Source organism: Phyllostomus hastatus, unplaced genomic scaffold, assembly GCF_019186645.2.
Source record: "Phyllostomus hastatus isolate PE091 unplaced genomic scaffold, TTU_PhHast_1.1 phas_contig_17, whole genome shotgun sequence".
Lineage (NCBI taxonomy): Eukaryota > Metazoa > Chordata > Mammalia > Chiroptera > Phyllostomidae > Phyllostomus > Phyllostomus hastatus.
Genome location: NW_025333664.1, coordinates 17,210,710 through 17,235,893, shown reverse-complemented (window position 1 = coordinate 17,235,893; position 25,184 = coordinate 17,210,710). Strand labels below are relative to the sequence as shown.

General features: G+C 39.7%; 1 protein-coding gene across 5 annotated transcripts in view; it reads right to left on the bottom strand.

Moving 5' to 3' along the window:
- RBL1 (RB transcriptional corepressor like 1) overlaps positions 1–24,773 on the bottom strand; it is a 62,937-nt gene extending 38,164 nt beyond the window's left edge. Inside the window, exons 1-10 of one of the 5 annotated variants that reach the window (XM_045833266.1) lie at positions 24,673–24,772; positions 24,332–24,381; positions 23,704–24,087; positions 19,962–20,095; positions 9,387–9,587; positions 9,035–9,099; positions 8,802–8,930; positions 5,801–5,961; positions 2,598–2,647; positions 1,821–2,007 (exon numbers count right to left, since the gene is read on the bottom strand). In XM_045833266.1, the coding sequence (XP_045689222.1) occupies positions 1,821–2,007; positions 2,598–2,647; positions 5,801–5,961; positions 8,802–8,930; positions 9,035–9,099; positions 9,387–9,587; positions 19,962–20,095; positions 23,704–23,862 (1,086 nt within the window). In that variant the 5' untranslated portion in view covers positions 23,863–24,087; positions 24,332–24,381; positions 24,673–24,772. The other 4 variants (XM_045833267.1, XM_045833268.1, XM_045833269.1 and 1 more) reach the window with 4 other exon arrangements.
- Positions 24,774–25,184: the final 411 nt, after the last annotated feature.

The following is a 25,184-nucleotide window of genomic DNA, read 5'->3' as shown; positions in this document are numbered from 1 at the left end:
TTCCCCCCTCCACTTTTTACCCACTAAATTTTTAGCAATATTATGCTAATAACATCCTTACATTTGAATAACACTTTTCAAAGCATAATGTAATTTTATTTTCCTAACATTCACTTGAAAAATAACATACATTTTCATTTTACATATGAAAAAATAGGCACAGAGAAGTAAAAAAACCTGTTGAAGCTGACAGTTAATGGCGGAGCTTGGACTAAAACTTAGGTTTTCTATCTTCTAGACTAGTGATTTTAAACTGGTGTGCTGCAAGAACTTTTAAAACATGCAGCACCTGACTATTTAGTCAGGGGCACTGATCTGTTTTCATTAGATGGTCAAATAAAAAAATGACAACAGTGAACACAATACCCTGTCTTGAACCATATAGGTCATATAACAGTTTCATCTTTTAAAAAATTTTAGTGTATTTTATTTTATTTCATTTTTAGAGAGAGGAGAAGGGAGGGAGAAAGAGAGGGAGAGAAACATTGATGTGAGAAACATCAATCAATTGCCTCTTGTACACATCCTGACCAGGGACCCAACATGCAACCTAGGCATTTGCCCTGACTGGGAGCTGAAATTGAACCAGCGATCTTCCGCTTTGCAGGATGACACCCAACCAACTGAGCCACACTGGTCAGGGCTACAGTTATATCTTATTACTCATGCCACATAGTAAGGTTGTGTGTGATTGGTTAATTCTTGGTACCAGAAATCCTTATATATAACCACCTGGGAATAATAAGGATAGGTTATTATTATTATAGATTAATCAAAACTATACCTATTGCCCTGGCTGGTGTAGCTCAGTGGATTGAGCGTGGGCTGTGAACCAAAGTGTCACAGGTTCGATTCCCAGTAAGGGCACATGCCTGGATTGCAGGCCACGGCCCCCAGCAACCGCACATTGATGTTTCTCTCTCTCTCTTTCTCCTTCCCTTCCCTCTCTAAAAATAAATAAATAAAATTAAAAAAAAAACAACTATACCTATTATTTTTTGTCAGGTCAGTAAAAGATATATTTTCTTGTGTGCTGCAGAATTTTTGTAATTAGTTTGTGCGTTCCATGAGATGAAAAGCGTTGAAAGCTGCTCTTCTAGACCAGTAACTTTTCCATTAAATCTTGTTGTCTAACCTATTTTACACTTTTAGATAAAATTAAGTCCTGGCTATTAGTAATCAAGTTCAGAGTTTTATGGCTGAAGTTCACGAAGCCATAGTCAAACTATGACATAGTTTGTCATGAGTAGGAAAGTAAACTAAATTTTAAAGCAATGGAACAGTGACTAAAGTGACAAAAAGAAAGATTAGTAAGAAAACATAGCCCTGACCAGTGTGGCTCAGTTGGTTGGGTGTTCTACCACAAAGCCAAAGGTCACTGGTTTGATTCCTTGTCAGGGCACATGTCTGGGTTGCAGGTTTGGTCCCCGGTCTGAGTGCATAGAAAAGGCAACTGGTCGATGTTTCTCTCCCTCTCTCCCTCCCTTCCCTTCTGTCTAAAAATAAATAAATAAATAAAACCTTAAAAAATATATATTAAAAAAGAAAGCATAAATCCTTTATGTCAAAAGACACATACTCTACAAAAAACCCCAGGCATTCTGGGAAAATATATCCAAACTATAAAAAATAGCAAGAAATGCAATAAAAATACTAAATGTCATAGTTTTTAAAATTACCTTTTATTAAGGCTTTCATGGGAAATATGAATTAGTAGAAGAAACTCAAGATTTAACTTGAAAGATGCTCCTGCTGTTAGTAGAATCACACACACAGAGAAAAAGATCATTCAAGACTGAGGCCAGCCTAGGTTATATTACTTTTTCGCAGTGGTGCTGCAGGTTACACTCCACATTAGCCTGTGCCGTCAGTTTCCCTAGTGGGGTGTCACCAGCGAATTTTCGAGGAGTTCCAATTTCCTCTTCTGCATCTGCTCCCAAAAATATCCTCTCGTCAAAATCACCAACAGTTAAAACATATTCTTCATACTCCTTGTTCACCGCTTTGCTGAAAAGAGAAATACTTTAAGGAGCAAGAATACAACTAAGTAATAAAATAAAAAAACAATGGATTTATCTTGACTTGAAGAAAGATTCAGACTTCACAGCCTAAAAAACCTGATGACTTTCTAGTTTTTATTAAGTCTGCTCATCTAACGATATCAGAGGTTCCTATCTGATGAACATTCTTCACATTCACAAACACAGCAATAAATTACTTTGAAAGGTGAATGAAAGAGAATGTATATTTAATCTGAAAACTAGCGGAACTAAATTAAGATCTGATCACTGAGAAAACAACAGTGGCTTTGAACTATAACAACATTCTGAATTTGCCAACATTTGTTTAATGAAAGAATAAAAGCTAAAATACAGAAGTTATTGGGTCTGTTTATGAATTTCTCTAGAGAGCAGCTGTTTAAGGGCCAATGGTTTCTTAAAATAAATATACTTAAAGACAGCAAGACTTAGCAACATGGCCCACTCAATGTTACTAAAGCAGTAGGAACTTGAATAAAATGTTTTACTTAACAAATTACAACAAATTATTACTGACAGTCTATAATATACCAGATACCATTAGTGTTACATACTTACCTATTATCAGTAAAAATAGAAAGGTCCAGGAGGCATTCTCCTTTTAAAATCTGGGAAGAAAAAGCATATTCCCTTGTACAAAAAATTAATTCAAAATGGATCAGACCTAAATATAAGATCTGAAACAATACAGCACATAGAAGAATATGTAGGTACTAAACTTAAGGGCCATAGATCATAGAGAACATTTTGTGAATTTAAGCCTAAAGGCAAGGGAAGCAAAGGTAAAATAAATGAATGAGACCATATCAAACTAAAAGGCTTCTGCACAGCAAAAGAAAACCAACAACAAATTAAAAAGGCAACCAACTGAATGGGAGATATTTGCTAACAACAGCTCCAATGAGGGTCCAAAATATACTAAAAAACTCATACAACTCAACACCAGAAAAACCAACAATCCAATTAAAAAATGGGCAGATGACCTGAACAGGCACCTTTCCCAAGAAGACACACAAATGGCCAACAGATACATGAAAAGACATTCAACTTCACTAAATTTTAGGGAAATGCAAATCAAAACTACAATGAGATTACTACCTACTCACACATATTAGAATGGCTATTGTCAACAAGGCAGGTAATAACAAGTATTAGAAAGGTTGTAGAGAAAAAGAAACCCTCACACACTGCTGATGGGATGTTAACTGGTATAGCTACTATAGAAAACAGTATGACAATTCCTTTTTTATTCTTAAAAAATTAAGAATAGTGTTACCATATGACCCAGGCACCTCTCTTCTGAGTATCTACCTGACAAATCTGAAAACATTTATTTGCAAATATATATGCACCCCTATGTTCACTGTAGCATTATTCACAGTGGCCAAGACATAGAGACAACCAAAGTATCCTTTGACAGAGGACTGGATAAAGAAGATATGGTACATATATATACTGGTACAATAGAATGCCACTCAGTCATAAGAAAAGATGAAATACTGCCATCTGTGACAAAATGGATAGATCTTGAGAATATTATGCTAAGCAAAACAGGTCTGTTAGGAAAAAACTAAGAACCACATGATTTCACTCATATGTGGGATCTAAAACTGAAACTCACAGATATAGACAGATAACAGCATGGTGGTGACCAGAGGGGAGGGAATTGGGGGGTGGTAAAGGGTAAAGAGGGGTAAATATATGGTGACAGAAGATTTTGTTTGACTCTGGGTAGTGGGCACACAATGCGATATACAGGTAAGTATCATAAAAGTGTATACCTGAAACCTATATGACCATATGAACCAATGTCACCCTAATAAATTTAATTAAAAAGTAATTAAGCATATTAACATACACATGAAAACAACATTTATCTAAATTTTCACACTGGTAGTTGTTATAAATCATACAAACACAAAAATATAATCACTAAGTATTTTAGACCAGTAAAACTAAATCAGTATGCAAACAACATATTAAAAAACAGTTCAAGTCAACTTTTAAAAATACTTTAAAATTAGTCTATAGCAGTGGTTTACAAATTTTAGAGATATATAAATCACTTAGGGGAACTTGTTTAAAATGCCAACTGATGGACCTCAAGGCCTGAGCTGAGGCAGCATTTTTAGCATTTCTCAAGTGATTCTAGAGAAAGCTATCCAATTTTAAACATTTGTCTATGGAGAAAGGAAACTAACATATATTGAATGTGTTAGGCAAGCAAAAGATTCAAAGTGAATATAAGTACTATCACTGGTGACAGGAAAACTATACTGTTATTAATACTTTTATGTGCTCACACTACTTAAGATTACTACACATCAGGAGCTAAAAACTCAAATGCCCTCAGAGGTCAGAGTTCAATATACACAGATAACGAGAACAGAAAGCATACTTCCCACCTTCAAAGAGGTGACCATCATTGAACTTGACAACAGTTACCCAGATAAAGTCATGTAGAAATTCCAATCCAGTACTGCCATAGCTTCTGATTTTTGAAAGGTTTTCATAGAAAAGGTCCTTATATGTAAATTAAAAACTGAACAAAATAAAAATTAAATAAAGAATACCCTACACAGGCCAAGCAAAACATCTGTGGCCCATGGGTAGGAGGACCACTGTCCAAACTAGGATACTTCTGGAGTGAAAGGAGATGCTATAATCATTACGCTAAGACCGAGATGTACAGTCATCGTACCCAGAGGCCACTAGTGTGCTGCTTCTTCAGGGTACAAGACACATAAGCCTTGAGTTCCTTTAAAAGTTTACTGAAGATGTCCTGGTTGGTGTTGCTCAGTGGGTTTAACATTGCGAACTAAAGGGTTGCTGGTTCAATTCCTAGTCAGAGCATAGCCCTGGGCTACCAGCTGGGTCCCCAGTTTGGGGCGCACGAGAGGCAACCAATCAATGTTTCTCAATCTCTCCCACTCTCCATCCCTTCCCCTCTCTCTAAAAACAAATTTTTAAAAATCTTAAAAAAAAAGTTTACTGAAGATGTTAGCATACATATAAGGAGCCATAATACACACACACACACACACACACACACACATACACAGACAAAAAATATTTTTTAGGAAATATAAAACTAAATACAAAAGGATATGAAAAGACAAAGAACCCAGATAGAAAAGACTTTATGCTTAAAGAAAAAAATCTCATAATATTGACAGAGAGGGACCACAGTGATGACCTAATTCAAAAACCGTTTTTATCAAAGAGTAAACTCTGGGTCTAGCTGGACTAAATGACTAAATACTGGGGAAATAAGAAGTCCCAAAGGAATAAGCCACTTCATAAATATAGAAATAGCTAAGTAAGTGCTTAAAAAATACAGAATGCATACAGATGGCCTACAACAAATGTCTACAAAGCTTTAAGGGATTTTATGCTCTATTTATAAGCAATTAAAGCTATAGTTGTCATACACCATCCTACTTCTGTTAGGCAGGCAGGATTGACTCAAATGTGGCAGTAAGTTAGCGTACTATGATCTCTTGTTTTTCATAATTCTTTCTCAGAACCTCTTATAGTTGCCTCTCACAGTGTATTTTTACTTGACGGTACATACAGTTGGTCACATTCTTCAACAGCTCAGTTCCTCACATCACAGAAGATCACAGGCCAATTCTGCACCACAGCAAAGACTGCAACCTGGAAATCTTGAGTCTGACTACTTAAAATAGTGTCTTTTTTTTTTGAGGTTGCTGCTGCTAACCCTTAAAAAAACTGCAGTCATTCTATAAGAAGTACAGTACCTTCCTGTCAAAGAGTTTTGAAATATATGGCTTAAAGTAGTGCTCCTTTATTCCTTTTGCTTCTACTAGAAGTCCATCGTGCAGTTCACACAGTACAGCAATGATGCAGGGAGGCTCTTCAGGAGCCCTGAAGTCAGCAGTGTGAAAATCAGATGGCAAACCTAGTTTGACAGGGTATGAAGAGCAACAGGGGAAAAAGAATATGGTCAACTTTTTATTTAAAACTTTTTCTAAAAATAATCAGTCTTTAAAATAAGGTCTCACAGAGCATATGAGGGGGTAACCCCAATAAACCCAGAATTTACTTATAAAAACTGTTTTCATTCTTATGTATTTAAACTTCAGTCACCTTCGCAGTACTCTCCATTTGATGCAATACAACTATTTGAGACTTTTTTCAATGCTTGAAACAGTTTCTGAGCTCATCAATTTTGCTTTTTTAAAAATATATATTTCAGCCTGGCTGGCGTAGCTCAGTGGATTGAGCGCGGGCTGCGAACCAAAGTGTCGCAGGTTCGATTCCCAGTCAGGGCACATGCCTGGGTTGCAGGCCACGGCCCCCAGCAACCGCACATTGATGTTTCTCTCTCTCTCTCTTTCTCCCTCCCTTCCCTCTCTAAAAATAATAAATAAAATCTTTAAAAAATATATATATATATATTTTATTGATTATGCTATTACAGTTGTCCCATTTCCCCCCTTCTCTCCCCTCCACCCTGTATCCCCTCTCCCACCCACATTTCCCCCCTTTAGTTCATGTCCATGTGTCATACTTATGAGTTCTTTAGCTTCTACATTTCCCGTACTATTCTTGCCCTCCCCCTATCTATTTTCAACCTACATTCTATGCTACTTATTCTCTATACCTTTTCCCCCTCTCTCCTCCTCCCACCCTCCTGCTGCTAACCCTCCATGTACCCTCCATTTCTGTGGTTCTGTTCCTTTTCTACTTGTTTACTTAGTTTCTTTTGGTTTTGCTTTAGGTGTGGTTGTTAATAATTGTGAGTTTGCTGTCCTTTTACTATACATGTCTTTTCTTTATCTTCTTTTCTTAGGTAAGTCCCTTTAGCATTTAATAAAATAAGGGCTTGGTGATGATGAACTCCTTTAACTTGACCTTATCTGAAAAGCACTTGATCTGCCCTTCCATTCTAAATGAGAGCTTTGCTGGGTAGAGCAATCTGGGATGTAGGGCCTTGTCTTTCATGACTTGGAATATTTCTTTCCAGCCCCTTCTTGCCTGTAAGGTCTCTTTGGAGAAATCAGCTGACAGTCTGATGGGAACTCCTTTGTAGGTTACTGTCCCCTTATCTCTTGCTGCTTCTAGGATTCTCTCCTTTGTTTTTACCTTGGCTAATGTAATTATGATGTGCCTTGGTGTGTTTCTTCTTGGGTCCAACTTCTTTGGGGGCTCTCTGAGTTTCTTGGATTTCTTGGAAGACTGTTCCCTTTGCCAGATTGGGGAAGTTCTCCTTTATTATTTGTTCAAATACGTGCTCAATTTGTTGCTTTTGCCCTTCCCATTCTGGTACCCCTATAATTCGGATGTTGGAACGTTTAAAGGTGTCCTGGATGCTCTTAAGCTTTTCCTCGATTTTTTGAATTCTTATTTCATCATGCTTTCCTGCTTGGTTGATTCTATCTTCCTTCTGGTCCACTGTATTGTTTTGAGACTCAGATTCCTTCCTTTCACTATTGGCTCTTCTCCGTGTATCTTCCTGCATCTCTTTTATGGTAACCTGCATTTTTTCATCTAATTTGAGACCAAAATCAACCAATTCCGTGAGCTTTCTGATCACCAGTGTTTTGAACTGTGCATCTGATAGATTGGCTATTTCTTGGTCGCTCAAAAGGATGAGTCCTAGGGGACTGATCTGTTCTGTTGGAAACATGTCTTATGTCTTTCCCTGTCTCTGGTCGCTCTTGTTATGGTGGGGGGCGGAGCCTTAGGTGTTCACCGGGGCTGGGCACCCTAGTCGCTAGATTGTGACGTTATATGTGGGGGTGGGGGCGGGAGCGGGGACGGGAGGGAACAATGGCGGTAGTTCCGTTCTCCTGGACTCAGACCCTTCTCTGGGATCCTGGGCTGCGAGCTCTGCCCTGGTCCACAATTGCCGCCTCACTGGGTCCGCCAGCCGCAGCTTGCGTACTCGCACTGCGGATGGCTGTTGTGCCAATTTCGCGCCAAATTTTCCCCGACCTCCGCATGCCGCCGACCTGCACCAGCCCCGCACCCACCCGGCTGGTCTTCTCCTACCAGACTGGATATATGGGTCTACTTCAACTTGTTGGCTATCCGACTTCCATTCAGATAAATCCTCTATCAGTTCTGGGTGTTATTCTGTCCGTAAACTATTGTTGTTCTAATCTTGGTTGTGCGAGGAGGTACGGTGCGTCCACCTATTCCTCCATCTTGCCGGAAGTCCCAATTTTGATGCTTTTTAGTGCTTCTGCCTTTTCTTGTTTTACCTCTTCCACACTGGCAAAATTTGTGAGGACTTTTTTCTTCCAGGGGAACAAAAAAAATCTGCTGGGCAGGGGGTCATGAATAAGGAGGGTGAGGGCACAGGAGTCATGCCATTTTGGGTCAAAAACAGCTGAACACCAAGCGCAGCATGGGCAGGTGCACTTGTAAATCACCCACCATGAAATGGACAAACACGCTGAAAGAGTTCCAAAAAAAATTCAGTGAAGCCCAGCGCAGCCTCTCATAACAATGCCAGCTGGTACACTGATACAGATGCTAGAACACCACCTAGCAGGGAAGCCTGTCCTACAAGGGGCTTGCCCTTCAGAAGATAATTCTAGGTTTTTCTGGGTCATCCCCCTTGTATATGAAGGACCTATAGACAGGAACAATGGCACGGGAATTGACTATGGAAGTGGGGGGCTGCCTGGGTAGAATGTAGTAAAGGGGGAATATTGGGACAACTGTGGAAAAATGATTGAATGAATGAATGAATGAATGAATAAATAAATAAATAAATAAATAAGGTCTTACCTTTAAATGATGGATTTAGCAAGTCTCGTCTATTTGGGCATATAATGGCATTGGCAAAAATCAGATCCAAGCAGCACAGAAGTAAATGATAAGAGTTTACTAAATCATCTCCAATCATACGAAAATTACCTTTATAAGAAAAAAAAAAGAGACACAAAAACCAGAAACTTCTCATGTCAAATAGCACAAAGTTCCCGCGGTAGAATGTAAAACCACTGAAAGTATCACCTTACCCTTAGTATAAACAAAGAGTGTCCAACAGAAATTAAAGAGATCCTTAACAGTGCAAGGAGTCCTCCTAAAAAAGGAAAACAAATGTACTTTTTAATACAACTAAATTGCTAAACATCACTCCACAGCTAGCATATAAATAACAAATAGTAAAGTCAAATTACATACAAAATTCCACTCTCAAAGGACAGACCTCTGGTTTATTTAAACAAACTGTTAAGCCTTTCCAATCTGCATAAAATCATCAGAACATAAAAAAATAAGTGAAAGTATTACCTGAATTCTCAGATATGGGTAATTATAAATGAATTTTAATAAAAACTTAAGTTTTCAATATAAGGATAAGAGTCTCACCTCTGCTTCCTGCTTCGTGGTAACTTTGGTGTTTCTTCATGTGGATTTTGAAATATATCTAAAAAAATTGGCTCAAATTTTTTGAAAATTATAGTAGACACCTCAAAATTTCTTTCTAGTCTTTCTATACGTTCACGAAATTCTTGTGGCAGGTTTGACATGTCCATCCACTTCTTCATTTTACTAAAAAACTGTATTAAACTAAGCAAATAGAAAAAAGCAACTTTAAAACAAGTTCATATAATGGATGGAAAAGGAATCATTCTGTTTATGCCTAAAAATATTTATCAAACAGCTGGAATTTATTTTTAAAAAAGCAAAATAAAACCCCCTCACTTCCAAGTGCTATGAAATTACTTTGGTTCCCAGAATCACCATGGAAATATAGACTTTAAATTAGTAATCATCACATACAGTGTCTTCTGCTATGCAGGGAGTGACAGTACCTATCTAATTACAGCACCTGGACAATAATCAACCTAATATAAATTAAGTAAATGGTAGTCAAGAGATTGATGAGTTCACAAAAGTAGTTTGAGGAATGACAATCTCCCAAGCTGTGGATTCTAGAATTTGCTCACAAAGAACCAGACAGTTACAGGTTAAGAATAAAATTCAAGTGTTTATGTTCCAATGTGTGATTTCCACTATTAAATAGAAACGAAGAAAGCACATACCCAGAAAATAACTTAATAGATTATTACTCCACCTTTCTGGCTTATTTGATTATGGGTACATTTTTATGTCCATATTAGCATGGTCTAAGATTGAATTCTGTAGTGTTAAAGCTCATTTAAGTGTCTAGCACTTCATGAGGTCTGTCCAGAAAAAGTCCAGCCATTGTTAATATAAGGAAAATGGTTTGTTCAACATCAATGTAACCTGGCAGCCACGGAGAGTGGACTGGAATATGTCTGTGTGAATAATGATGATTTCACTGTACTACTCAGAGGAGGAGGCAGACACCTGTGAGTATGTGTACTGTGTGACCATCACATTCAAAATGATTGAGCAAGTACAGTAATGGATCTGCATCAAATTTTGTGTTAAGCTTAAGCTTTCCTTAGCAGAAACTACCTGGATGACTCAGAAGGCTGCAGCTACAGGCAATTGGTGATTGGCAGCTTTATCACAACAACACGCCCGCTCACGCATCATGTCTCATGTGGGGTTGTTTGGTGAAACATCAAATCACCCAGGCGACTCAGCCCTCCTACAGTCTAGATTTGGCACCCTGGGTTTGGCTTTTCTCAGAACTCAAGTCACTTTTGAAAAAGAAGAGATTTCAAGAGATGGAGGTGTAGGCAAACGTGGCATGCCTCCTTGTACAACCACAGCAAAAATTATAACTAAACTACAAAACAACTATCACCCAGGATCATAAGAAAATTGAGCTGTATCGAAGTCTCACAACCAAAGAATTAAAAAAGTCAAATTAATTCACACAAGTAGGAGGGGCTTAGACGTGGAGACACAGAATATGCAGTCCCACATCCACATGTGGTGGATAAAAACTGGGAGGGAAACCTGGGGAGCGAGGGATCCCAGCCACACACCAGACGACCCAGCCCAAGGTTCCAGTGCCAGGAAGATAAATCCCCATAACTTCCAGCAGTAAAAACCTGTGGGGGTTGGGGTGGTGGAAGAAACTGTGGGATTCTCAGATGTTCCTTTTAATGGGTCCGCATGGACTTAGGGCTTGTGTAAACTCATTCCCCTGGGCTCCAACACCTGGAGAGCAGCTTGAAGGGCACCAGTGGCATAACGGAAGAAAACTGAAGTACCTGGCATCAGGGTGAATGCTGGGGGATAGCTTTCCTCCCTGACAAAATTCCAGAGGCCAGGCAGTGGCCACCATCCCTTTTCTGAGCCTTCCTCCACACACAGCTACAGAGCAGGTGCACCATATGCAAGACTCCATCTACTTGGTTCACATGGGTTGCCCCCACTCAGGCAATTACCAAAGACTCTGCCCCATCAAACTTATGGGAGTGCTTTTCTACATTAGGCTGTACTACTAAGACACGGAGTCAAAGCAGCTCTACCTAATAAACAGAAACAAACACAGGGAGGCTGCCAAAACGAGGAGACAAAGAAACATGGCCCAAATGAAAGAACAGAACAAAACTCCAGAAAAGAACAAAATGGAGATAAGCAATCTATCAGATGCAGAGTTCAAAACACTGGTTATTAAGATGTTCAACTCATTGGGTACTTCAAAAGCATAAAAAAGACTCAGGCAGAAATGAAGGTTACACTAAGTGAAATAAAGAAACTTTACAGGGAATCATCAGTGAAGGGAAGGAAGCCAGGAATCAAATATGTTTTGGAACACAAGGAAAAAAAAATCAATCAGAAGAGCAAGAAGAAAAACAGAAAAAAAAACAAACAAAAAAATGAGGATGTGGTAAGGAGCCTCTGAGACAACTTCAAATGTACCAATATTCGAATCATAGGGGGGCTGGAAGGAGAAAAGGAAGAGAAAGAAAGAAGTTGAAAACTTATTTGAAAAAATAATGAAAGAAAACTTCCCTAATTTGGTGAGGGAAACAGACATACAAGTCCAAGAAGCACAGTCCCAAACAAGAGGGACACAAAGAGGACAACACCAACACACATCATAACTAAAACGCCAAAGGTTAAAAGTAAAGAGAGAATCTGCAAAGCAGCAAGAGAAAAGCAGAGAATTACTGACACTGGAGTTTCCATAAGACTGTCAGCTGGTTTCTCAAAAGAAACTTTGCAGACTAAAAGGGACTGCAAGAAGTATTCAAAGTGATGAAAAGCAAGGACCTACAACCCAGATTACTCTATCCTGCAAAGTTATCATTTAGTACTGAAGGGCAGATAAAGTGCTTCCCAGACAACATCAAGTTAAAGGAGTTCATCATCACCAAGCCATTATTACATGAAATGTTAAAGGGACTTATTTAAGAAGATCAAAACTATGAACATTAAAATGGGAATTAATTCACAACTGTCAACAATTTAACTTAAAATACAAACTAATCAAACAAGCAGACAGAAACAGAATCATAGATATGGAGATCATTTGGATGGTTACCTGTTGGGAGGGGGAAGGGGGAAAATGGAGGAAAAGGTGCAGGGATTAAGAAGTACAAATAGGTAGGTACAGAATACACAGGAGAATGTTAAGAACAGTATAGGAAATGGAGAAGCCAAAGACCTTACATTACATGCATGATCCATGGACGTGAACTAAGGGAGGGATTGCTGAAAGAAATGTGGGATACCAGGTTGGGGGGGGATTTGGGACAACTGTAATAGCGTAATTAATAAAATATATTTTTTAAAAAAAGGAAAAAATTTCAGACCATCAATAAGATTCAGGAAATTATGACGGAGCAGCTGATGATGATCGAGAGAACTGTGTGAGGTCCCATGTTGCCTACTTTGAAGGGGACTGAGGCATCAATCTTCTATGTACAATGTTCCTTGTATCTTCAATAAATGTCTGTTTTTCATATTACATGGCTGGATACCTTTTGGACAGACCTTGTATGTCAAATGACACTTGCGATTTTTTTAAAAGGTGATGGAAGACATCATCAGCTAATTATCCACAAATATTCAAACTCTAGACAGGATGCTTAAGAGTCTCTTTAAAACTGTTAACATTAGCAGTGAAAAAAAATTGCCAGACTACTGAATATTTTGGCTGACAAATTACAGTCCTTGCTAGAGGACTTCGTTTTAGAGGTGGGGTATGTTCAGCACATTAAATCTTTTACTTGTCTGAGGAATTCCCCTCTTTGAGTCTTGCCTTCTACAAGATACATTAGCTTCACTGGCAGAGCAAAGGTCTGCTAGGGATTTTGAATCTGGAGCTGACGGTGCAGAGAAGTGAGGAAGTAGTAAATTATAACAGTAAGATCAACAGCAATATTCAACTCTTGAGGGTAAATACTATGGCAATGTCCAGGGATGGCACTGCTGGCACGCAAGCTGTGTCCTTGTTAGATGTATTCTGTAATACACTCTGTGGCTGTGTAGCCATCCTCCTTTTGTTACTAGTCATTTTCCAAGTTCAATTTCTCAAGTCATCCTAAAGACTTTGTCAGCTAGTCTCAAGACTTTGTCTGATATCCATAAACATCCTTTTAGTACGTTTATTTTTTTCTTAAATTAGCCAGAGTTGATAGTTGTTATTTGTTTTTTAAACAAGAACCTTGACTAATACACCCCCATATAAGCCCACTGTACTTATTGCTATCCCCAAAAGGGCTATTCTAACTGGAATAAAGTGCATCAGAGTACTTGAAAACAAAAAACTTAATAGCATTGTCATCACTTCACTGGTCTCACCTTGTAGTATATCCCTAATTTGGGTTTGTCTCATGCTTCCCTCATTATTAGATGTAGGCTATGTACCTTTGACAGAGTACTATGTAAGTCATATCACATCCTTCTCAGCGGATTATATCCACTTGTCCCATTATTGATAACTCTGCACTTGATTTAGGTAGGATCTTTCCGGTTTTCCACCTCCAAGTTACTATTTTTTCCCTTTGTGATTAATGACTGATAGAGAAACCTTTGGAATTACATAAATATTCTGCTCTCATCAAACTTCTGTCCCTGGTTTTGGCATCCATTGAGAATTCTCCCCTCATTACTATGAGGTTGCAAAATGGTGATTTTTTTCTCTCCAACTCTATCATTCTTCTACATTTATTAATTGGCATTCTAATAAAGGGTTTTCCCTCCCTCCTATTTATCATCAGTATAAAATTTACTCATTGAAGTATAATCTATAACTCCCTATTCATTTTGATGCTCAGATTACCCCAGATCTGGCTACTACTGGCAACCTTTCCAAGTTAGCTTCTACATCCCTTGGACATAGGGAGCCAGTCCCCAACATTTTTTTGAGCACTTTCTTACTTCCTGGCATAATAAGCTCTTCAAGGTTCATCAGAAAAACAGGTTTGAGAGTATTATGCTAAATGAAATAAGTCAGACAGAAAAGGACAAGAACTATGTGGAATATGAATGAAATCAACAAATAAGCACCGAAAAAACAAACTCATAGGTAGAGACAATAGGATGTTGGTTATCAGAGGGGAAGGGAGGTGAGGAGGAAGGAGGAAGAGGATAAAGAGGGTCAGATATTATGGTGACGAAAAGAGAGTAGGCTTCAGGTGGTGAGCACATAATAAAGTATACAGATATATGCTAAAGTTGTACACCTAATATTTAAGTTATAAGTAATTAATCAGTGTTACCACAATAAACTTAATTTTTTTTAAAGAGAAAAATATGTAGGTCTGCTCTAGCTTTTGAATCAGCAATTTTCTTAAAGACATTATGCTAAGTGAAATAAGTCAGTCACAAAAGGGCAAATACTGTTTGATTCCATTTATATAGGAAGTATCTAGAATAGTCAAATTCATACAGGCAGAAAGTAGCGTGGAGGTTACCGAAGGTTAGCAGGAGGGGAAAGAAGGAAGACACTGTTGAACTGTTATGAAGTTTCAGTTTGGAAAGATAAAAACGTTCTGGAGATGGATGGTGGTAATGATTGCATAACAATGTAAATACATTTACTGCCAATAAACCGTACACTTAAAGGTGGTTAAAATGATAAATTGTATGTTATGTTTATTTCACCAGACACAACAAAAATATACAGAGCAGAGATAAGAAATATGGCACATGTTAGCAGCACACTACTGAACTTTAATGGCACTTAAAAGATAAAAAAGAAAATTATTTTGTAAAAAATTAATATCACTGTTCCAATTAAAATGTATAAAAAATAATTTCCTGTGAACTAAATTTTCATTTGGTTCTACTATAATATGAAAATAAGTAGAGAGCCCTGGCTGCTGTGGCTCAGTGGATTGAGTGCCAGCCTGCCAACCAAAGGGTTGCCGGTTTGATTTCCAGTCAGGGCACATGCCAGGGTTGCAGGCCAGGTCCCCAGTAGGGGACCGTGCGAGGCAACCACACATTGATGTTTATCTCCCTCTCTTCCCTCCCTCCCTTCCCCTCTCTAAAAGTAAATAAATAAAATCTTAAAAATAAAAAGAAAACAGTAAGTGAAAGCAATCTTTTTTAATATATCTTATTGATTATGCTATTACAGTTGTCCCATTTCCCTTCCCTCCCCTCCACCCTACACACCCTCTCCCACCCACATTCCCCCTCTTTAATTCATGTCCATGTATCATAAGTTCTTTAGCTTCTACATTTCCCATACTATTCTTACCCTCCCCCTGTCTACTTTCTACCTACCATCTATGCTACTTATTCTCTGTACCTTTTCCCCTTCTCTCCTCCTCCCACTCCCCTGTTGCTAACCCTCCATGTGATCTCCATTTCTGTGGTTCTGTTCCTGTTCTAGTTGATTGCTTAGTTTGCCTTTGTTTTTGTTTTAGGTGTGGTTGTTAATAATTGTGAGTTTGCTTTCATTTTACTATACATGTTTTTTATCTTCTTTTTCTAAGTCCCTTTAACATTTCATATAATAATGGCTTGGTGATGATGAACTCCTTTAATTTGACCTTATCTGAGAAGCACTTGATCTGCCCTTCCATTCTAAATGAAAGTTTTGCTGGATAGAGCAATCTTGGATGTAGGTCCTTGTCTTTCATGACTTAGAATACTTCTTTCCAGCCCCTTCTTGCCTATAAGGTCTCTTTGGAGAAATTGGCTAACAGTCTGATGGGAACTCCTTTGTGACTGTCCCCTTATCTCTTGCTGCTTCTTGGATTCTCTCCTTCATTTTTACCGTGGCTAATGTAAGTATGATGTGCCTTGGTGTGTTCCTTCTTGGGTCCAACTTCTTTGGGGCTCTCTGAGCTTCCTGGACTTCCTGGAAGTCTATTTCCTTTGCCAGATTGGGGAAGTTCTCCTTTATTATTTATTCAAATAAGTTTTCCACTTGTTGCTCTTCCTCTTCCCCTTCTGGTACCCCTATAATTCGGATGTTGGAATGTTTAAAGATGTCCTGGAGGTTCCTAAGCCTCTCATTTTTTTATTTCTTATTTCTCCATTTTTTTGTTTGATTGTTTCTTCCTTCTGATCCACACTGTTGACTTGAGTCCCAGTTTTCATCCCATCACTATTGGTTTTCTATGCATTTTCCTTCATTTCACTTATCATAGCCTGCATTTTTTCATCTAATTTGAGACCAAATTCAACCAATTCTGTGAGCATCCTGATCACTAGTGCTCTGAACTATGCATCTGATAGGTTGGCTATCTCTTGTCACTTAGTTGTATTTGCTGTGGAGCTTTGATCTGTTCTTCCATTCAGGCCTTTTTTTTTTTTTGGTCTTGTTGCACCTGTTATGTATGAGGGGTGGAGCCTTAGGTGTTCACCAGGGCAGGGCAACCCAGTCACTGGGTTATGATACTATATGTGTGGGTGGGGTCCGAGAGGGAACAATGGCGCTTGCTCTGCTCTCCATCGGATTTCAGGCCCTTCTGCCACTTCCCCCAAGCTAACTGTACCTTTCTGGTGCTAATTCTTGTGTGGGTGGGCTTGTGCACATTCTAGGACCCCATGGGTCTCTCCAATGCACTCTCTTGTGAGGCTGGGAGTCTCTCCCTGTGCCTCAATCCCCACAGGTGTTTTTAATCAGTGTCCCGAAGCTCTATTTCCTGGTGCTGGGACCCTGGGTTGCAAGGTCTGTCTCACTGCCCAGTTTTGCCTGGTTTATCTGCATGCGAATGTGGGACTGCCCAGACAGCCAGCTGCCTCAAGCGCAGTGCCTCGTTTCACAGTCACCACCTCGCTGGGTCTGCCAGCCACCTGCGCGCCCAGGGTCCACCCGCTGTGGTCTTATACCTGGGATGCCTTATACGCCCGGTGCCACTGCTTTTTGTGCCTCGACCCCTCTCTGCCAGGCTGCCCAACTCCGCCCTTCCTACCAGTCTGGATGAATGTTTATATTTCAACTTCTTGGTTGTCCAACTTCCATACAGTTCAATTTTTTGTCAGATCTGGTTGTTATCTTGTTTCTAAATTGTTGCTGACCTTATTTTGGTTGTTCGAGGAGGCACAGTATGTCTACCTACGCCTCCACCTTGGCCAGAAGTTGATAAGTGAAAGAAATCTTGATTTAAATCACAAGATAGTGAAAAACTTGTGACAGAATGTGGAATTAAAAAAAGAGATGCAGATGTCTTGATTAAAATGAGCTAGAAATTCAGCAGGCTAATAGCTCTGGGGGTGTGGGGCGGGGTGGTTTGAATGATCCAGGTGTCCACTAATGGACACCTGGCGATTGTGGGGTTGGGGGTGGTAGAGGTAGAAGAGGGCATAAGAGGGATTAATGCTAATGGCAAAAAAATACAACAACAACAAAAAAACTATTAAAAATAACAATAAAATAAAATGAATTAGAAATTCAAATTGCACGACAGATACTTTTTAATACTACACTTAATAGCAAAAGAAATTTTTAAATGAATCTTAAAGTAGGACTCTACTGATCTCATTTATGTTTTAACAAAATAACCAAAAAATTGAAAAACAAATTTTTTCCTGTTTAACAACTGATTAAAGTAAACTGTCAATAGGGGTTAATTCTGGGGAGGGAGAAAAGGAAGAGACATCTTTCTACTTTCAACCCTTCTGTATTATTTGAAAAAACTTTAAACCTTTTAAAAAATTCTAATAAAGTATGTAACATAAAATTTACCATTTTAACCATTTTCAAGTGTATAGTTCAATGGCATTAAGTACATTCACACTGGGCAAACATCATTACCATCCATCTCCAGAACTCTTTTCATACTCAAAATTTTTATCATTAGCTTGTACTGCTCTAAATTTTAAGTTATTCTTTTTATTCTATTTCCTTAAAAATTATTATAGATTTTATCAGCACTTTTTAAAATTGATTTTTCAGAGAGAGAGGAAGGAAGAGAGGAACACTGATTTGTTGTTCCATTCATTTATGTATTCATTGGTTGCTTCTTGTTATGTGCCCTGACAGGGCATCCTACCTACAACACTTTGGTGTGTATCCCGTTGTAACCAACTGAGCTATCCAGCCAGGGCACAAAGACTTTTAAAATCTTATATGGTCAGCCCTGGCCAAGTGCCTCCATTGGTTGGAACATTGTTCTGTGTACCAAAAAGGTTCTAGGTTTGATTCCTGGTCAGGGTGTATACTGGAGGCAACTAACTGATGTTTCTCTCTCACATCCATGTTTCCCTCCCCGTCTTTTCCTCTCTCTCTAAAATCAATAAAACATATGCTCAGGTGAGGATTTAAAAAAATGTTTTTATATGGTCAGTGATGCAAAACAATCTGATAGAAAAAGATCAGACTGTTTTATACTATATGATGGATAAGGTTTTGCTCAGTAAAAAAAATTACCTAAACTCCATTAATCTTATTTATACTTTCTTTTTATGATCAATGAAAAAACCTTATATTAAAGTCTAAACAATTACCTTGAGTTTATTTTTCCATTTATAGACACCAAAAGTATTCTGAAAAAAATTCTTTTTTTAAATTTAGCATGAACTGAAACCTAAATGTGTTCTCTGGTTAGGGCTTTAAAGTTTGTTTCTCTTCTGTCTTGGAAACCCACGATAGCAAATACACAACCACTTCAAATAGCTTTGTCACAGGTAAACAACCCCAAAACAGAGACCATCCAGATCTGGATCACTCTATTTCTTTTGTTTTCTATCTTGGCAATTAGTTCCATATATACTAGAACTATAGAGAACCTTGAGTAGATGATCAAAATTAACATCACCAATGAGAGGCAGATAGATATCATATGCCTCCAGATGTGATACACAGAGGACACAAAATCATTTATGTAGTGTTCCATTTGGAAACACAGAGCCTATATCTAATCATAAGGAAACATATGAGAAATCTGAAATGAGGAACAATCTATTAAAAAGGAGAGTGGGTAGTTGTGGACTATATTCTTAAAAAATGTCAATGTCATAAAAGACAAATGCTGTGAAAATATTCCTGATTATAGGAAACTAATGAAACATGGTAAGTGAATGTAATGCTTGATTCTAGGTTGAAAATTGTACCAAAAGAAAAAAAATGCTATAAAGAACATTATTGGATCAACTAATAAAACTAGAATAGAGATGATATTTTAAATAAAATTATTGTATCAATGTTAACTTTGCTGGAGTTGATAATTGTAGTTATTTAAGGAAATATACACCCAAGTATTTAGGTATAAAGGGTTATAATGTACATAACTTAATTTGACATGGTTGAGGAAAAATATTATTTAAGAGAGAAAGATGAAATGATAAAGCAAATTGGGTAAAATAATAGGTGAATCTGAATCAAGGGTATATGGGTAATCTTTGTGCATGAAATTATTTTCAAATTTTAAAACACTAATGAAAAAACCACAGATAAAAAAGATTTAGTTCAGTAGCTTTAGGTTGAAGTCAGAATTTGAGGAAGGCAGTAGAAGAACTGGGAAAGAATACCTATATGATAACACACTTAGAATCGAATTATGTTAAATGTTTTAAAATTAAAGAGAAATTAAATTCTAAAATTAAATTTAGGACTTACAAAACAATGTTTGAAAAATCAAAGTGCTTTACCTTAATTTAGCTGAGCGTAGTATTCTGGTAAGTGAAACACAATTTCCTTCCATGATACCCTTTCCAACTGTGGGAATAATGCTTTTTCGGCATGCAACATATAATGAACATGCCAACCAGTGTATAACTTCTCCCTGGCAGGCAAAAAAAAAAAAACAAGTATCAAAATGAATAATTATGTTAAAGTGCTTGAATTCTAAGATAATTCTTAGAATTATCTGGTCTGATATTCGTTCTGCATATAACAGGCCAAGAGGTAAAGCAGCTGCAGCAATGGGTGTAAAACTTCTTACCCTCAGTCCTCTGTAATACACTAAATCAGTATTACTCTAAGGCTAGATCTCTCACCTACACCCCAAATATAATACTGACAGAGTTCTCTTAAAAGTTCTCAACATTATCTTTCTCGATTTAAAAACATCAGTCATGGTCTTGATGATGCTGAAATTCCTTTCTACCATTTTTTAACCAGTTTGGCAGAATATGGAAAGAACAGAGTAGAAAGATAACAAGGGAATCACACGTAAAAAAATTAATACCTTGCAAAACATAAAAAAGACTGTCATTTTTGTGAGATAAACATTTGGGAAATTATTTACCCCAATCTTTAAAATGGTAAGCACGGCCCTTTATCCTTGCAGGTATCTCAGTTTACAATGCTACAAAAAAGGTGACATTTGAGAATTCAACACTCAGTTCTCTGAGATAGACCTGAGATCTCTCCAAGCTAGAATCACTTCATGACCTCGCTGCTGAACTCATGTTAAATTTAAGGACTAAGAGTTAGACACAAATCTCATAGCACAACATACTACTGTTGTTATTCACTGTTCTGCACATCCTCTTTAAGATCAGACTCTAGGAGGATAAAAGACTGATAGATTTCTTGTAATAATTCAAAAGTGGTAGGCAGAAATGAGTGGCCACCAATAAAGCTAAAACCCAGTGTTCCTATCTTAAAGTAGTGAGAAGTCCTATTTGATCAAGACATTAAATAAGGTAGGTAAGCTTAAGGTTGAATATTTTTAGAAGCCTAGATTAATGAATTATTTGGGAATAGCACCCAAGTGTCTTTGGATACAGGATACTAGATGAAAACATCATTACAATAAAAAAATTTTAAGTGCCAGATTACTTGATTTTTTTTTCCTTAAAAAAAAAAAAAGGCTCTGGTCACAAAGCTAAATCGGCTCGAGTGTTGGCATAGATATGTCAAGGTTGTGGGTTCAATCTACTTCCAGGGCACATACAAGAAGTCCCAATGAATGCATAAATAAGTGGAACAACAAATCGATGTTTCTCTCTCTAAAATCAATAAATTAAAAAAAATTTAAAGTCACCTATATTATTTATTTTGAGTCCCTGATGCTAGATCTTAGAAACACAAAGATGGTTTCTGACCTCACACAATTCCAAGTCTGGAGCTAAGAAAAACAGATACTATTACCTATAATTGGTGAGATATATGCTATATGAAGAAATGAAGATAGTATGTTGTTAGCAGAATAATAGTGTAGAGAATATGATTTTGACTGCAGGTCAGGGAAGGATTCAAACTTAAAATTGTTAAGTGGTAAATCACCAAAATGCAAGAGGGAAGGGGAAAATGTAAGCATGGGCCTATCAGGAAGACTGCAGAGAGGTAGGGCTGAGGAGAGGGGTTCTGAGGAAGCAGCAGATGAAAATGCCTACTTCAAGAGTCTTCCATCACAAAAAAACAAGAAAGAAAAAAAAAATAAAACATTTTGGGTAGAAAAACCACTCACAAAATTTTTTTTTTAAGTATTGCAAGGGTGAGGGTTTGTTTTTTTTTTTTTTAAGATTTTATTTATTTCTAGAGAGGGAAGGGAGGGAGAAAGAGAGAGAGAGAGAGAAACATCAATGTGTGGTTGCTGGGGGTCATGGCCTGCAACCCAGGCATGTACCCTGACTGGGAATCGAACCTCCGACACTTCGGTTCGCAGCCCGCGCTCAATCCACTGAGCTACTTCAGCCAGGGCTCACTCATGAAATCTTAATTCACATATCTGTACTTTCTAAATCAAGCATTTGCGATCGTCTGGACCAACTCTGCCTAACTGGAGATCTAGGTTCTCAATTTTTCCGGGAATGGGGGTAAGGGTAAAGTTTCCCGTGGAGGGAACAAGCTTGGCAGACGCCCTGGCAGCGGAGGCCTAGTGGGCTGAGCACTGCCTGAGAACCGGAAGGTCGCCGGTTCGACTTCCGGGGTTGTGCGCCAGGTCCCCAGTTGGGGGCGTGTGGGAGGCAACCGATCCCCGTGTCCTCTCACACATCCATGTTTTTTTCCCTCTTTTCCCCCTTCCTTCCCCTCTCTGAAAGTAAATCTTAAAAATCGTAAAGAGGTGCCTAGTTTAATGTCCAGACTAGAGCCAGCACTCATAAATGCTTACTCACCGAGACCAAACGAGGACCTGGGATGTCAGAAATGCTTTCTCAGGCTTTGAAAAATCAGTTTGTTTTCATTGAGAGTACATAATTCAAAATCCCTTACTTTCCTACTTCCCAGCCATGCCACCCACGGATGCAGACCGCTGCCCTTTATCCGGCCCATCCAGGCCTATCCTGGAGACATAACAAAAGTCTCTCTTGGGAGCTTTTCCCTTACATAAAGACACACACACTCAACTCCAAATGTCCAACTCTATGTCTTTAAATCCAGCAATGAATTACTCCACTGGGTACTGAGTCCAGGGAACACTCTGTGGGCGAGTCCTGCCCCCCTGGATCATGAAAGCCTTTGAATCTAAGGCCACTGGAGTAATTGCTGAAACACAGTCCATCACAATTCTATCTCTACCCTGGGCTTCCGCTTATCTAAGTTCATATAATAACCAGCAGAATGACCCCAAGCAAGACAGTACTCTGGGCCTTGATATTACCTAGAAAGCAGGTGTAGTAACACTCACCCCTCTGCCGTGTTCACAGGGCTACTGTGAAGATCGAGTGCAAAGGTTGGGGGATAAAAGTCTAAAAATGGTAACCTACATTTATTTCATTTTGTATCATATATAATGATAGCCAGAGACCCTGCGCTAAAGCAACAGGACAAGCTAAGTATCCCCAAGTGAGAGAGGAGGAGCCTGGGGCCGAGAGCGCCCGAGCGGCGCTGCACTAACCAGTGAGCAACCAGACCTCCGCCCTGGGTGGGGGTTGGGTGCGAGGTCGACGGGCTGAGGCTCCCCAGCCCGGCTCCACCACCGCCCCTGTGCCCTTCGGCAAGTAAACCTCTCCAGGGCTCAGCTTCTCAGCTGCGGAATGGGGATCACAGAGTGTTTTCCAGGGGTTGTAGCGAGAACTAAGTGAGACGTCACATTTAAAGCGCTGGGCAGTGACGTCTTGGCACACAATTCATTTTAGCTTTTATCATTATATATTTGCTTCTTTTAAACAAAATAGATCTAAGGGCAGTGACACTGACGTCTGTGGTGTCTCGCGGGGTGAAGGGAATTCTGGTCCGAGTCTAGGGGACCCGAGTGGCTTGTGACCTTGGACAAGCTGCTCCTTTTCCGAACTTCACTTTCCCGCCTCAAAAGAAAAAAAAATAATTAAAGAGCCAGAATGAGCTACACTCATCCCTCTAGTTTCGCACTCAGCGGCGCCCGGCTGGGCTGCGACCCCTCTCGGTGGGGAAACTCCCACCGACCCATAGGGAAGGGTAGGGGCGGAGCCGGGGTGGGGCCTGGCGGGGGTCGGATCGGCAGTCCCACCTGCAGCTGCTCACCTCTAGGCTGTAGTTGCCCCTGATGGCGGTGAAGTCGTCCAGGGCTTCGGCTGCGCTCCCCTCGTCCAGGTTCAGCTCCTGGCACAAGGCCTGCAGCGCCTCCCCGGCCGCTGCGACCACCTCCGCCCCCTCGTCGTGGGGGTCGTCCTCCTCGAACATCTTCTCAGGTCCCGCGGGCGGCGGGATCACAAGCCCCCCACTCCTTTCTCCCTCCTGGGCGCGCTACCCACAACCACCTGCGCCAAAGCGCGCGAAAATCGCAGCTTCAGAGCCAAGTCTCTTCGATGGTCTGCATCCGCGTTTCATCTAAAAAAAGTCCATCTCTCCTCCAGGGCTCCCACTGGTCCTTCTTTGGAAATATGATAAGAAGACGAACCTTGGATCCTGAAAAAAAAACCGGACTTGGCCCTTGGGCCACCGAGGGCACAGCCGGGGAGACAAATTGGGAGCGGAGGGATTGAAACCCCGAAACCCCGCGCGCAGAGTCTGCCGGGAGTTGTAGTCCGAATCCTGCCCTGAAGCCTGCAGCGCTGCCCTCGTCCCCGTGGCTCTTTGGCTCGGGTAGTACTGGGCTGTGTATTTAGATGTGGCGTCGTTCAACTTACGGGGAAGTCTCTGTCCCGCCTACCTTTGGGCCTGCTGTGTCACTGCTCCGCAGCGCCAGTCCGAGACCTGCGCCTTGAGTTAGGAGATTGAGGAGAGAAAAAACAAAATGGTCCCTTGACAGAAGTGCCTTGTTGGACTCCGTTTTAATGACTGATATGTTGGTGAAGCAAGGATGTTAGGGGACGTCTCCCTATATCTTCTTGATTGCTAAACGAGGCTTGATATGGACCAAGAGAACTGTGGTAAGGGGGCCTCTTTTTAGCTCCCTGGACCCTGGGACCCGTCCCAGCAAAGTCATTCCAGGCGGAGGAATGGCCTGAGCGTAAACCCGAAGGCATGGAACTGGTATCAAAGCTTACTCACCCTTCTGTTCCACCAAAACTTCTGCTTCATCCAGAGCCAGAGTGATTTTTTTCTTTAAAGGTATATTGGAGCATATCACTCCACTCACAATCCTTCAGTAGATTCCTCTTGCCTTTAAAATAATGTCCAACTCCTTTTATGGCCTACGGTGCCCCATGTGATATGTCCCCACCCCATATAGGGCATTGCCCCCCCCCCCCACTCCCCATGCCCAGGTAGGTAGTTAAAGTTCAGCCTCACTGCTTTGTTTTGCAGCCTTCCAGATGCCAAGCTACCAAGCCAGTTCTTGCTTCAAGGCATTTCTCACATCCTGATCAAACAATCCCAAACACTCTACAACAGGCCTTTGCTTGTTTGGCTCCTCTTCATCATTCAAGTTCAACTAAAGGTGGCCTTCTCAGGCCATCCATGAGCACTGTTTTTAAAATAGCTCACCTCACCCTCCACCCCCATTTGTCTTCATAGCACCTTATCACTGTCTGAAATTATTTGTTTATTCACTGCCTCTTCCG